The 13,155-nt window shown below is 38.8% G+C and overlaps 1 protein-coding gene across 1 annotated transcript; it reads left to right on the top strand.

Annotated features, from left to right (window-relative positions):
• Positions 1 to 4,793: 4,793 nt before the first annotated feature.
• On the top strand, positions 4,794 to 12,656 carry LOC102483888 (myopalladin). Its single transcript, XM_006148968.1, has 2 exons — positions 4,794 to 4,989; positions 11,753 to 12,656. Exon 2 carries the CDS (start codon positions 11,754 to 11,756, stop codon positions 12,654 to 12,656), a length of 903 nt encoding a protein of 300 aa, XP_006149030.1. The 5' UTR covers positions 4,794 to 4,989; position 11,753.
• The last annotated feature ends 499 nt before the right edge of the window (positions 12,657 to 13,155 follow it).

The raw sequence follows: 13,155 nt of genomic DNA, 5'->3' as shown, positions 1-13,155 counted from the left end.
TGGATCATCCCAACGTGAGTAAATTATTTCTGTAGCTGAATGACTGAATTAAGAAAACAGCTGAAGGCAAGCGAGCATGGGAGCATGTTCAAACCACAATAAATATATGTCTTAGATGGGCCCTTTACTTTATAGGGAAGGCATGTAACCTTCCGTTTGCTTGTCACTTATGAAGTTTGGTTTTTAACTATGCTGGATATTAAAAAGTTTTAAAGATGATTTTTTGTATCAATGTATTCTGGTAAAATCTGAACTAACTGGTTTGTGATATAATGTCTATAAAGTCACTACTGATGATAAGGAAAGTAAGAACTAGGTTCTTTTGGAGCAGAAACTAATTTTTAAGGAACTAAAATCTAAACTATGACATTGATGTATTGTAAGCAAGGTGCCACAATTGCTGAGTATTGTTTACATAAAGTACTTATACAGTTTTTTCAAAGAGTGCAAAAAAGTTTTGTATACTATCTGTGAAAACATTACTATAAAAATGGGGAAAAAATGACTATTGCCATTCAGAATCTCTTTGTCTCAGTTTTTCTGTAACTTTTCTATTGCAAACCTATTTTAGCTGTTCATATGGAAGAATTAAATTCCATTTCATTCCATTGCCCAACCAACTCTATTCTCTCTTAGTGTGGGTCCCTTCCATCCTCAGTATTCCGTACCTGGGTGAAAAATAGGATATGAGAACTGTCATGGCAATTTGCAGGAAAGGAAAAATGCGTCCCCTTATAGTATGTGTTAGCAATTCTCTTTGGAAGATCAGTTTGTGGCAGAGGTAGTAGTTATCTGAAATGGGTTCTATTTTCCATGTCCTCATCCAAGACCTAGCAGCACTTAACATCAATTAAGGCTTAAAATCCAAGTAAGGTAATGGAGGAAGAGCCTCTCTTTGAATAAAAAGAAATTGTTGGACTAACTCTGTGGCAAAGAGGTAATGCGCTTCTCAAGAGAAGCTAGATCCCACATGGCACCACGGTTCCAGGCTCTGACTTGGTCAGCGTCTGGCATTCGGCATATGTGAGAGTGCCTGAGATCCAGCGGGCTGGAAGACTGGAGGAAAGGGATCATGATGCGACCAGACTCTACAGAGCGTACTTATTTCTCTCTCTCTCACACTCACATGTGCCCACATGCACTCTATAATGAATAAAAAGAAAAGACATTTCTTATCAAGAAATTGTTGGAGGCTGGCAGGTGGCGTGGTAGTTAAAGGGGTTGGACTTCCACATGGCCGACTGCAGTTCAAGTCCCGGACCTGGCGGCTTGCTTTCTCACTTTCCCTCTCTCTCTGTCTTTCTCTGGTCAAATAAAAAAATAATAGTAATAAATAGTTGAATAAAATAGTTCTTTAAAAAAATTGTTGGAGTGGGACCAGCAGTTGGTATAATGGCTATGTCGCTGGACTCCCATGTATTCGACCGTGGTTCGAGTCCCAGACTCAGTGGCTTAAACTCACGCCAGTCACGTGTGTGTGCATGCCCAAGATCCAAAGGAGAATGGAAGAGAAGGGATTGTGGTGTGGTCATCCCCCCTGGGGGATGATTTCTTGCTTTCTCTCTCTCTCTCTCTCTCTCTCTCTCTCTGTCTTTCTGGTGAGTGCATGCAAAAACCTCTCCAAAAAAAAGAAAAGAAAAGAAGAAAAGAAAAAAGAAAAGGAAAAAAAGTTGTTGGAGTGTCCATATAAATAGAAAATGCAGAAACATAATTAGTCTTGATGTTAGTATCAGCACAGGATTAAGTAAGAGAACAAATTAGCCTGTACATTAAAGATCTGGGATATTGTGGTAATGAGAATAGTCTAGATAATTCAGTTCTTCTTGTACCCCTTTCCTAAGTAATAGCTTTTGATCTGAATTATTTAAATGCTTTCCTCAATTGTCATTTTTATTTTGCCTATGTAAATTTTAAACCACCACAGATCCAGCAGGTAGCACAGAGGTTAAGACTCTGGATTGTACTTGGCTACCTGTATGGTCTGCGTCCTGGGATGGTGGCTTGGAAATCATGTCAGGCACATGTGGGTGTGTGCCCAAAATCCCAAGAGAAGAATGGAAAAGGAACTGTGGCATGGCCATTCCCCCTGGACAGCAGGGGGAAGATTTCTCACTTTCTCTCTCTCTCTCTCTCTCTCTCTCTCTCTCTCTCTGTCTCTCTCTTTCATAAGCACATGTGCCCTATAGTAAAAACTACATTAAAAAATAAAATAAAAATAAAATAAACCACCGCATAACCAAAAGGTGGAGTGAAACTTCTGATGTGTTCACAATAAAACAAAGAGAAAAACTTCAAAGTTTCTTTATTTCATAAAAAAGAGAGGAGACAGAAGCATCCTCAATAAGGTCTCACACCGTGAAACTTCCCCCAGCTAGCCAGGATGATAGGTAGGTGTGATGATCTGCCATGTAAAAGTCAAACCAGGAACTGAACCCCAGCCTTCCATATGACTTCCAACTTGCAGAGCATTATGCTACTGCTGCCCCACTGTGGCAGGCCAAGAAATTTTATATCTATTCAATGTACTATTAATAGTCTCAAGATGACTGAGAGGATAAAGATCTCTCAGTGAATTCCATGAGGTCAGAAATTTTTGTGTGTTTCATACAATGTTTTATACCCAGTACCTTGTACATGACAAGCACTAAGCAATTTGTCAATGAATAATGAATGAATGGGAAGATACCCTCTAAGCAGTGATTTAATTAAGAAAGCTGAGGTTGAATCAAGGTATTTCATGCTGTAAGAATGTAAGAATTGTGGACGAGCAGGTGACTCAAGGGTTAAGGTGGCTAGATCCCACATGGCCAACTTCAAGGTTCAAGTCCTGGACCTGGTGGCTTAAAAACATGCCAAGTCCATGTGCATGCTTGCCCAAAATCCTGAGAGAAGAATGGAAGAAAGGGATTGCAGCATGGCCATCCTGGGGTGATGGTGGGGGGGGGGTTGGCAAATCACTCTCCTCCCACTCCCTTTCTGGCAAGCACATGTACCCTAAAGTAAAAACTAGAAAACATAACAAAACAAAAGACAACAATTGTCTTTTTTAAAAATAATCACTGACATTTAAGTCTAAATTTTCAAACCTAAAGCTTCAACCAGGACTGATAATGTTATAGCTATTGCATCACTTAATCTGTACTAAGCAATGGGCTTAACTTCTTTCCAAACTCATATTCTGAAAATGTATGAAATTAACATCAAAGACCTTACACGTTCACAAAGCATTTAAACAGATGTTGTCTGGTTAAAGATTTTTTTCTTACTGACTGATACTTGAAAAAGGTTGACTTCTTCAAGATAATCACAAAAAGTTATCCCCAGCTACTAATATACAAATAAGAGTTATAATATATAATATATTTATGGTCATTTTGATTTTTAAATTACTATTTGATTTTTTTTTATGAAGTTTATTGAAACTAATTTATTCCTGGGTTTATTTTCAAGCTGATGTTTTTTTCCTCTCCATTTTCTCTATTATCTCTAATTATCAAGCTTTAACATGAATTATCTTCTCTGCTTTTCCTTAGCATTTAGACAAACAGTTCCAAAAAAGCTCTCAACTTTAAGACATTAGGCCTCAACTTGAAATTGGCTTGTCATAGCCAAATTTTCTAAAATGTGTCAGAGATTACATAGGAGTAAATTTCCCATTGATTAAATATAGGCTCTTGGGCCAGCTGGTGGCATAGTAGTTAGGGTAGCTGGATCTCCCCATGGCTGACTGAGCAGTTTGAGTCTAGGACCAGGCAGCTTGGAAAACATGCCAGGGATATGTGCATGTGCCCCAAATCCCAGAATAATGGATGAGAAGGAATTGCAGCATGGCCATCCACCCTGGGGAGTGCATTCTCACTCCCCGCAGCCCCTGTTTCTCTCTGGTGAGCACATATACCCTATAGCAAATTTAAAGAAATAATAAAAATTGACAGGGCCAGCAGGTGGCATAGGGGTTAAGGCACTAGACTCTCACGTAGCCAACTGTGGTTCAAGTCCTGGACCTGGTGGCTTGAATATCACACTGGGCATATCTACACACATGCTTAAAATCTCATGAGGAGGACCAGCAAATGATGTAATTGTTACATCACTGGACTCTTACATAGTTGACTGCGGTTCGAGTCCCAGATCCAGTGACTTAAAACTCACACCAGGCGTGTGTACATACATGCTCAAAATCCCAAGAGAAGAATGAAAGAGAAGGGATTGTGGCATGGCCATCTCCCCTGGGGAGTGATTACTCACTGTTTCTGTCTCTGTCTCTCCAGCAAGCGCACTCACCTTATAGCAAAAATCTCTAAAAATAAATAAATAAAAATCTCAGGAGGAGAATGGAGGAAAAGAGATGGCAATGTGGCCATCCTCCCTGTGGGGGTGATTTCTCACTTCCTGTCACTATCTCTCTCTAGCAAGTGCACATGCCCTCTAGCAAAAACAAAGGAAAAAAACAAACAAAATATTAAGGCTCTTGAGAATTACAAGTTTTTGACATATTAAAAAGTAATAATAATGCCATTTTTTTGACAGATGGAATGTGGTATAATGCCTTTAGTATTAATACCCAACATAGATCAATAAACAGCATGGGCCTCTAGCTATAAGTGAAATTCTATAGGTAGAAAAACTAACTCCCACCCTCCATAGGTGCTGTCTTGCTGTGGAATCCCTTTGCTCAGTTTTCTCCTATCCAATCAGGTGGAATGTTTCACAGGCACATGGTTTATACAGCTCAAAATAACTTGGGACCTGTGAGCTGACAAATGCTCTGGCTCCGGTGGTGACAGGTTGCCCAGCTTCTTACAGCCATCTTCACCGAAACTAAGGTTAACTCCTCACTCTCTATGGACGGCTACTCTCTATTTCCAAGGGCGTGAAGAATTTTCCTTTTCTCCTGTGCTTTCATCTAAAAGTTCTCCTTGGATAATTATCATCGCAGAGGAGTGCCTGGGTTGGACATCCTCATCTGGGTCAACTAAAAAAAGAAAGGTAATATCCAGATTTCAGTTCGCAAGTGTGTTTTGATAACAGGGCACTAACAATGATAAAAGAGCTATTTCAGAGAGCTAATTGCTGTTACTTAGAGTGAAATCTAGGATAACTTTCTAATTATGTATGATGAGACCAAAAACAAGATAAGTGAAAAAAAAAAAGCTTTCTACATGTAGACATTTTAGATAAAATTGATAAGGCAAAGATCACAGCCTATTTGAGACCTAAGGAAAAATATCTCAACAAAGGGAGTTGTGACATGCTGCATATATCATGGGCATTTTCCATATTCCTTTACCAAGATAATGTGTGTATACAGAATATGCGTGAAATGCCTAGTTCCTTTTTAAAGGAAATAAAATCTAAATTAATACAATTCCATGGTTAAAGACTTTCATTTAAATTTTTTTCATCATGTAAAAGGATATGCTTGCTATATTTAGTGTTGGAAGATCTGCTCCCTGGATTAATGTACACAACAGCTGCAGAAACTCTTGCTCAAGGGACTTTGCTCTTTCTTTCTCCTTTCTCTCTCTCTCTCTCTCTCTCTGTGTGTGTGTGTGTGTGTATGTGTGAATCTACTTCTCTCTCTCTCTCTCCCTCTTAAGCTGTATCAGAAAGACATTTGACAGTCAGTGGCAAATGTTTGGCCTGGTACATTGCACTATTAGCAGTAATTAGATGCACATCTTGAATTATATTTTAAAAACCGTATAAACAAAGAAAGAGAGAAGATGGATTATTCTGTATTCCCAGTCTCAAAAAGTGAATGTTACAGTAATAATGTTAAGAGATTTTATTACCACAACTACATATTTTTACATACTTATTAAAGATACCAGCATCATTGAGTTTGAAAGAAACTAAACGGCTATCTAGTTTTCTTTCTCAAAAATTATAATGATGAAATTACTTTCATCTTAGTCATAATAAAATGAATTCTACAAACTCTTAGACATTTGTCTTAACTTTATCGTCTCTTCTTAATAGTCACTCTTAAGTTCACATAAAATCCATAAACCCTTTTTAGGAAATTAAGAATGTCTATACTTATAGCTATAGTAAACATTTTTTAAAAGCAGAAACTAAGATATACTATCTGACACATGATTTGACAACAAGCATAATACCTATAATCGATGCTGTCCCAGGGATCCTGAAATACATGGGACACTATACTTACGGAGGTGTCCAGAGGAAAAATTATAGGCATTACAGAATCTTATAATAATGGACCATGAAACAAGCAGTTGGACACTATCCAAATACTAGAAGTTTGTCTCTATCCCACATATAGTCTATGACTAATGGTACTGAGACTCATAATAATGTGTAAAAACTCCAGTCTTCCATAGTTATGACTTACACTGTAGAGTCTATTACATGTCTGCTACAACGTGCTTACAAAGGCATTCAGTTTAATAGACTCAGAACTGCAATTCATACCACCAGGAACTGAACGAATTTTTATGCATGCTGGCTTGGGAATTTGTAGATAGAATTTTTGCAAACTTTCTTTTGAATAAATGGAACAGCAGATAAACTGGATTCCATTTTGAAAGAGCTTTAGTGAACAAATGCTACTATGTGAAAAAACTGACGGCTCGCTTTTTCAACAATGGTTCCTATACATAACAGGAACAATAACCTGAAATATAAGACAAATGGTACTCCTAACTCCAGAGTAATTTGTTTCCTTCACTCACACTGAGACTTGACAAAGGTAATGCTGGTCTCGTGTGGTATTGCCTATAACAAGATAGAAAAATGGAAGGGTTTTCTTAGCAGCTTTTTCCCTCTTCTAGGCAACGAAAAAGAATCAAGCATCATGGGGAAATAGTTTCCTAAATTTCTTTGGTGCTTCATAGTGGATAAGGTGCATGTAAAACCACTATAGCATTGAGCATTTGCTTAACGAAAACAATTCAAGTATAGACAGAAGAGTCTGTTTAGAAATTTAAGAATGTGGGACCAGCAGTTGGTGTAATGGCTATGTCGCTGGACTCCCATGTAGTTGACCGCGATTGGAGTCCTGAACCCAGTGGCTTAAACTCAACGCCGGGCGCGTGAGGAGAATGGAGGAGAAGGGATTGCAGCATGCCCATCATCCCTGGGGGGTTATTTCTTGCTTCTGTCTCTTTGTCTTTCCCTGTTTTTCTGGTGAACACATGTGCCCTATAGCAAAAACCTCTCCAAATAATAATAATAATAGAAATTTAAGAATGTAGTTTTGGCAGATACGTTTTTGGTAGAAACAAAAGTTGGTGTGACTGTTTACCTGAGGTCACTAAAGAGTCCTCAGAACTCATGTATAATGAGTCACCTTGAGAAGCTCTGTCAGGCTGCCTGGGACATAACCCTCCACTGGGTGTCTCAATGCACTCCATGCTCAACAAGGGGTCCGGCAGAGCCTTCCCACCAAACACTGGAACAGAGCTAGATCTTGAGATTCCAAACCTATCTAGGGCACCTAGTCCTCTCAGTCTAACAAACATATGTCAATTTCATTAGGAAAGTTATATTTTTTCTCATCTTTAAACACCACCTCCCCCAAAAAAATGGACACAATTGGTAAGAGGCTAAATGGAAGTGTTTGATATATATATATACACACACACATATATATGTATATATATTTTTTTTTAAGAAGAAATATTTGAGTTAATGAGGACTGACAGAGATTTCTAATTTGAGGTTTTCCACACAGCAGCTCAGTTCACTGTGAATGGTGAGATTATGAGAGTGATGTAAAACTTCCTGTACCTACCAGCCAACTCCCCTTTTATGATCCTGGATTCCTGAAGGCTTCTTGCTTGACTTCCATTACCCCATCTATAGGACTTAGAACTTAGTTTATGCTATTCTTTGCCATCTTTCAAAGGAAATGGTAATTTGAGACTCTGGCTTCAGTATACCTTATGCTAGGGTTTTCATGCCTGTTTATTCTTTTCTGGGTATAAAAATATGCATAATATGTTTCCTAGTAGCCAGTCTTTCTTTCTCCCACTCAAATAAAATATCTTTACTTTCTTTCTTGCCTTCTCAGCTTTATCAATTTGATTAAGACAATAATAAGAGAATGGCCTCCTCACCTTTGGCTTATATCAAAGTCTTTACAGTCTTTTTTTTTTTTTTTTTTTTTTACTCAAAGTCTTTACATTCTTTCTTTTTTTTGTTTTTTTTGAGAGGTTTTTGCTATAGGACACATGTGTTCACCAGACAGGCAGAGAGAGACATAGAGACAGAAAGCGAGAAATCACCCCCCAGGGGGGATGGTCACGCCGCAATCCCTTCTCCTCCATTCTCCTCTTGGGATCTTGGGCACGCACTCACACGCGCCCGGCATGAGTTTTAAGCCACCGGGTCCGGGACGCAAACCGTGGTCAACTACGTGGGAGTCCAGCGACATAGCCATTACGCTAACTGCTGGTTCCCACGCACAGTTCATTCATGAGACTGTATTTCAATAGAATGCATTAGGTCGTCAGGAAAGTCATGACGTCCTTTTCTGGTTTTCTTTGCAAAAATGAGTCATGATTTTTCCAATGACCCAATACAGATGCTGAATTGACAAATTTAAGTTCAGTTTCTCTTCAAAGATTTTATTGGACAGGTCACTAGTTAGTTCTACCTCCATTTCTTTTTATTTACATTTAATCTCATATATCTTTACAGTATACAACATTTCTTTTTCTAGCATGGATAGCATACATCAAGATGAAGATATTACTATATACATGATCATCAGCAAATAGCTTCTCATTTTTTTGTCAATTAAACATACTTTTACATTTTTTTATTTTCCCTCCCTCCCTTCCATACTAAACTTTTTTTCACACTTCGTTGTTTCACAAAAGATCTTAATTATACTAAAAATATGGACAAAGCTAAGATCTAGTGACATTTGCACTGTAATTTTCTTCTGAAACAATTTTTTCTCTCTCCATTCCCCCTTTTACTAAATAGAGTCTACCTCCATTTTTTTAATCTATAAAGTGGAGACCATGATATGTAGCCAGAGTGATGCGCTTATAACTACTATAATTATAATAGGAACTACCATTTATTAAATATTTACTAAATTTCCAAGCACCTTTAATCATCACTTTAAACTACGAGATGGCTACTGTCATTATTCCTGCTTTACAGATGAGTAAACTGAGGCTTACAAAGGTTAAATTTATCTTAAGTTTTAGAGGCCACTAGGGGGTATAGTGGTAAAGGTACTGGACTCCCACATGGCCGACCACAGTTTGAATCTCAAACCTGGCGGCTCACTTTCTCATTTTCCGTCTTTGTCTCTCTTTAGTGAGTGCATTTGTCCTATAGCAAATTAAAATAATAATAATAATAAATAAAATTAAATAAATCATTCTAAAAAAGAAAGCTTTCTCAGGTTTTTAAAGCTAAAAAGTGTTAGAACTAGGATCTCAACCAGTTCTATTTCATATCAAAGTATTAGGTCATAAATACTTCATTACAAAATATGTTTTTTAATCCTCTACTTTGGGGGCCAGCAGGTAGTGTGGTGGTTAAGGTACTGGACTCTCACAGGGCCAACAACATTTTGAGAAACCTGGCAGCTTGAAAATCACACAAGGCCCATGTATGTGCATGCCCAAGAACCTAAGAGGAAAATGGAGAAGAGATTGTATGGCCATCCCTTTTGAGGGGTGATTTCTCACTTTCCCTCACTCTGTCCCTGTCCTCCAGTGAGCACACCTGCTCTGAAAACTATAAAGCAAAATCCTATACTTTGAATAAAAGTTTTGTTATCATAATAATTTTACATGACCATAAACATAAAAACAAGCATGCATTGACACCAAAATTGGCTTCTTTAAAAAAGAAAAAAAAAAAAATAGCTGGCTGCAGAGAGCAGTAATACTCTACTCTGCTCATGTAAAATATATATTTTCTTTTCCATTTCCACCATAAAAATAAATTTTCAACATTAATGTCAACTTCATCAAAGTATTGTTTTACACTAACATCAGCTGACACAGAGAGGGAAGAGAGAATCAATAGGGTCTGATGCCATGATTCACCTACAGACTTCTTGGCCAGCCCTAGACCACAGACAGACATGGGCCTTGCATACTCAAGGAGATCGCTAAACTTGAACCGAGAACCTTCCCATGTGGAATATCCTCAGGGAACATTGTGAGAGTATGCCACAGAAAAATACTTTCTTCTTCCTAGCACAAGCCCCAGCACATGGTAGCCAAGATTGGCAGGTAGTTATCTTCATTACCATCTCTGATTGACTGGTAGTGGCTAAAGGAGTGGAGTGTTAAGAAAGTGGGGTAAATGGGACGAGAGCTGTAAATAGTGAGCTGTATCTTTTAAGGAAGAGAGAGAGGAGGAACAGCCTATGAGTCACAGTTCTGCCATCCCTCTAATAAACATTTGAACGAATAAATGGGAATAATATCAATGATACAAAGTTAGCTTGCATTATTGCACTATTTTCTTGACTTTAAAAAATATTTATTTTATTTCAGAATGGGTAATATAATCATCCATTAAAAGTCTAAAGTTAGAAAGGGTACACAGTAAAAAGCCTTCTTCCACGCACCCCATTCTGCTATCTTCTAAAATCTCTCTAAGTCAATGTTAATTTAAGGGACTTTTTTTAAAAAACCTGGGCTCTAATTCATATCTTTGTAACCTTATATGAAGAGGCTAAATCATCAGTTTTCCAGAGCTGACCCAGCCTAAACAATGTTGAATTTAAACAGTTTGTCTCTAGTCAAAAAAAGAAAAGCATTACTTATTTTTTTGAGCTAGATCAAGTCTGTTATTCCAGGAACTAGATGAGATTATGTTGTCAATATCTTTCTTTCTTTCTTTTTTTTTTTTTTTGGAGAGGTTTTTTCGCTATAGGGCGCGTGCACTCGCCAGACAGACAGAGAGAGACATAGAGACAGAAAGCGAGAAATCACCCCCCAGGGGGGATGGTCACGCCGCAATCCCTTCTCCTCCATTCTCCTCTCAGGATCTTGGGCACGTACACACTCGCGCCTGGCGTGAGCTTTAAGCCACGGGGTCCGGGACGCGAACCGCGGTCGACTACGTGGGAGTCCAGCGACATAGCCATTACGCTAACTGCTGGTTCCCTCTTTCTCTTTTTTTTAGACAGGGTTTTGCTATGTCACAATCCTCCTGTCTCCTCAGCCTCCCAAGTAACTGGGACTACAGGCACATGCCACAGCCACCAGCTTTTTCAGTTGGGCAGGGAATCGTGGTCTCCCATGTTGCCTCATTCTGCTGAGTAGCAGTGTCAACTAGCATGTACTACCATGGCTGGGCCTGTCAGTATCTTTTAATTTCTATAATTCTGTGGCATTACTGGTAAAGAGGAAAGGGTGGAGGGCAACTCTGTGTGGATGAAAGTACTTTAAAACTAAGAGGCCCTTACAGATATTATCCAGATTAGGCTTAGAAATTATATTCAATGTCACCATAGTTATGTCATAACTTTCACAATTCAACTTGCATTTAAACAGTTATTAAAGTGGTAATCATTGAGGTTTTTATTTCTAATTTCTTAGAAACTTGGCTCAGTTTCTGAGTTATTTATTTTATTATTTGAGAGTAATCTTTAAGTCTTTAAATTCTGTGAAATTATTTAAATTGGGCATTTTTAAAATTTTGAACTCTAAATTCTTAAGAATCAGTCATACTACAATAAACATAGACTTATTATTCCTTAGATATGATCCAAACATTTTATTATTATTACTTTGTTTTGTGACAGCATGCAAGACGACAGCATAGAAGCTTCTACATCTATATCTCAGCTTCTAAGAGAGAGCTATTTAGCTGAAACCAGACATCGGGGAAACAACGAGAGGAGTCGAGCAGAGCCTTCCTCCAACCCTTTCCATTTCGGCAGTCCTTCTGGGGCTGCTGAAGGAGGAGGCCAAGATGACCTTCCAGATCTTTCAGCCTTTCTGAGTCAAGAAGAATTAGATGAAAGTGTCAATCTGGCAAGATTGGCCATCAATCATGACCCTTTGGAGAAAGCTGATGAAGCTCAAGCTAGAAAACGTCTTTCTTCTGATCAGATGAAATACTTATCTAAACCAAGCTTTGAGCCTAACTTCTGCCAGGATAACCCTCGAAGTCCTACCAGCTCTAAAGAGAGCCCCCAGGAGGCAAAAAGGCCACAGTATAGTTCTGAAACCCAGTCCAAGAAAGTATTCTTAAATAAGGCTGCCGATTTCATCGAAGAGCTATCCTCTCTTTTCAAAGCCCATAGCTCCAAAAGGATTAGACCTCGTGCTTGCAAAAACCACAAGAGTAAATTGGAATCTCAAAGCAAAGTTATGCAGGAAAACAGTGCCAGTTTCTCAGATCTGTCAGAAAGACGAGAACGATCTTCTGTTCCCATCCCTATTCCCGCAGATACCCGGGATAATGAAGTGAATCATGCCCTTGAACAGCAGGAAGCCAAGAGGCGTGAAGCTGAGCAGGCTGCCAGTGAGGCAGCTGGTGGAGACACCACCCCAGGGTCTTCACCTTCATCTTTGTACTATGAAGAACCTCTGGGGCAACCTCCCCGGTTCACTCAAAAGTTACGGAGCAGGGAAGTTCCAGAAGGAACCCGAGTACAGTTGGATTGCATAGTGGTAGGAATTCCACCACCGCAAGTAAGGTAAAAATGCCCCATTAGTAATGTTTGATTGTCTCTTTCTATCAACCATGATCTTCCTAAACAATATCTTTCAATTATATGATTTCCAAAATTATATACTCTCTTTATGAAAAGCAGTGTCTAAAGAGGCTCTGTGACATAGAAATATAATATCATTCATGTATATAATTTAAAATTTTTTAGTAGCCACACTTTGTTTTCTCTCCCTTTCTCTCTATTTTTTTAATGTTTCTGCCATAGAATGTGTGTGCTCCCCAGAGAGAGAGAGTGAGAGGGAAAGTAAGAAGTTGTGTCCTGGGGTGATGGCCACACCACAATCCCTTCTCCCTCCATTCTCTTCCTGGGATCTGGAGCCCACACACACGTGCACCTGGTGGGATCTTCAGGCCACCAGGTTCAGGACCTGAACCATGGTCAGTCATGTGGGAGTCTAGCGCTGTAACCGCCATGCCACCTGCTGGCCTTTGTAGCCACATTTTATAAAAGTCAAAAATACTGGGTAA

The sequence above is a fragment of the Tupaia chinensis genome, unplaced genomic scaffold (assembly GCF_000334495.1).
Source record: "Tupaia chinensis unplaced genomic scaffold, TupChi_1.0 Scaffold000250_1, whole genome shotgun sequence".
NCBI lineage: Eukaryota > Metazoa > Chordata > Mammalia > Scandentia > Tupaiidae > Tupaia > Tupaia belangeri.
This window is presented reverse-complemented; position numbering and strand designations above follow the sequence as displayed.

Bases quoted from the DNA above. Each gene is read 5' to 3' on its own strand.
- LOC102483888 (XM_006148968.1), top strand. From the start codon at position 11,754: ATGCAAGACGACAGCATAGAAGCTTCTACATCTATATCTCAGCTTCTA.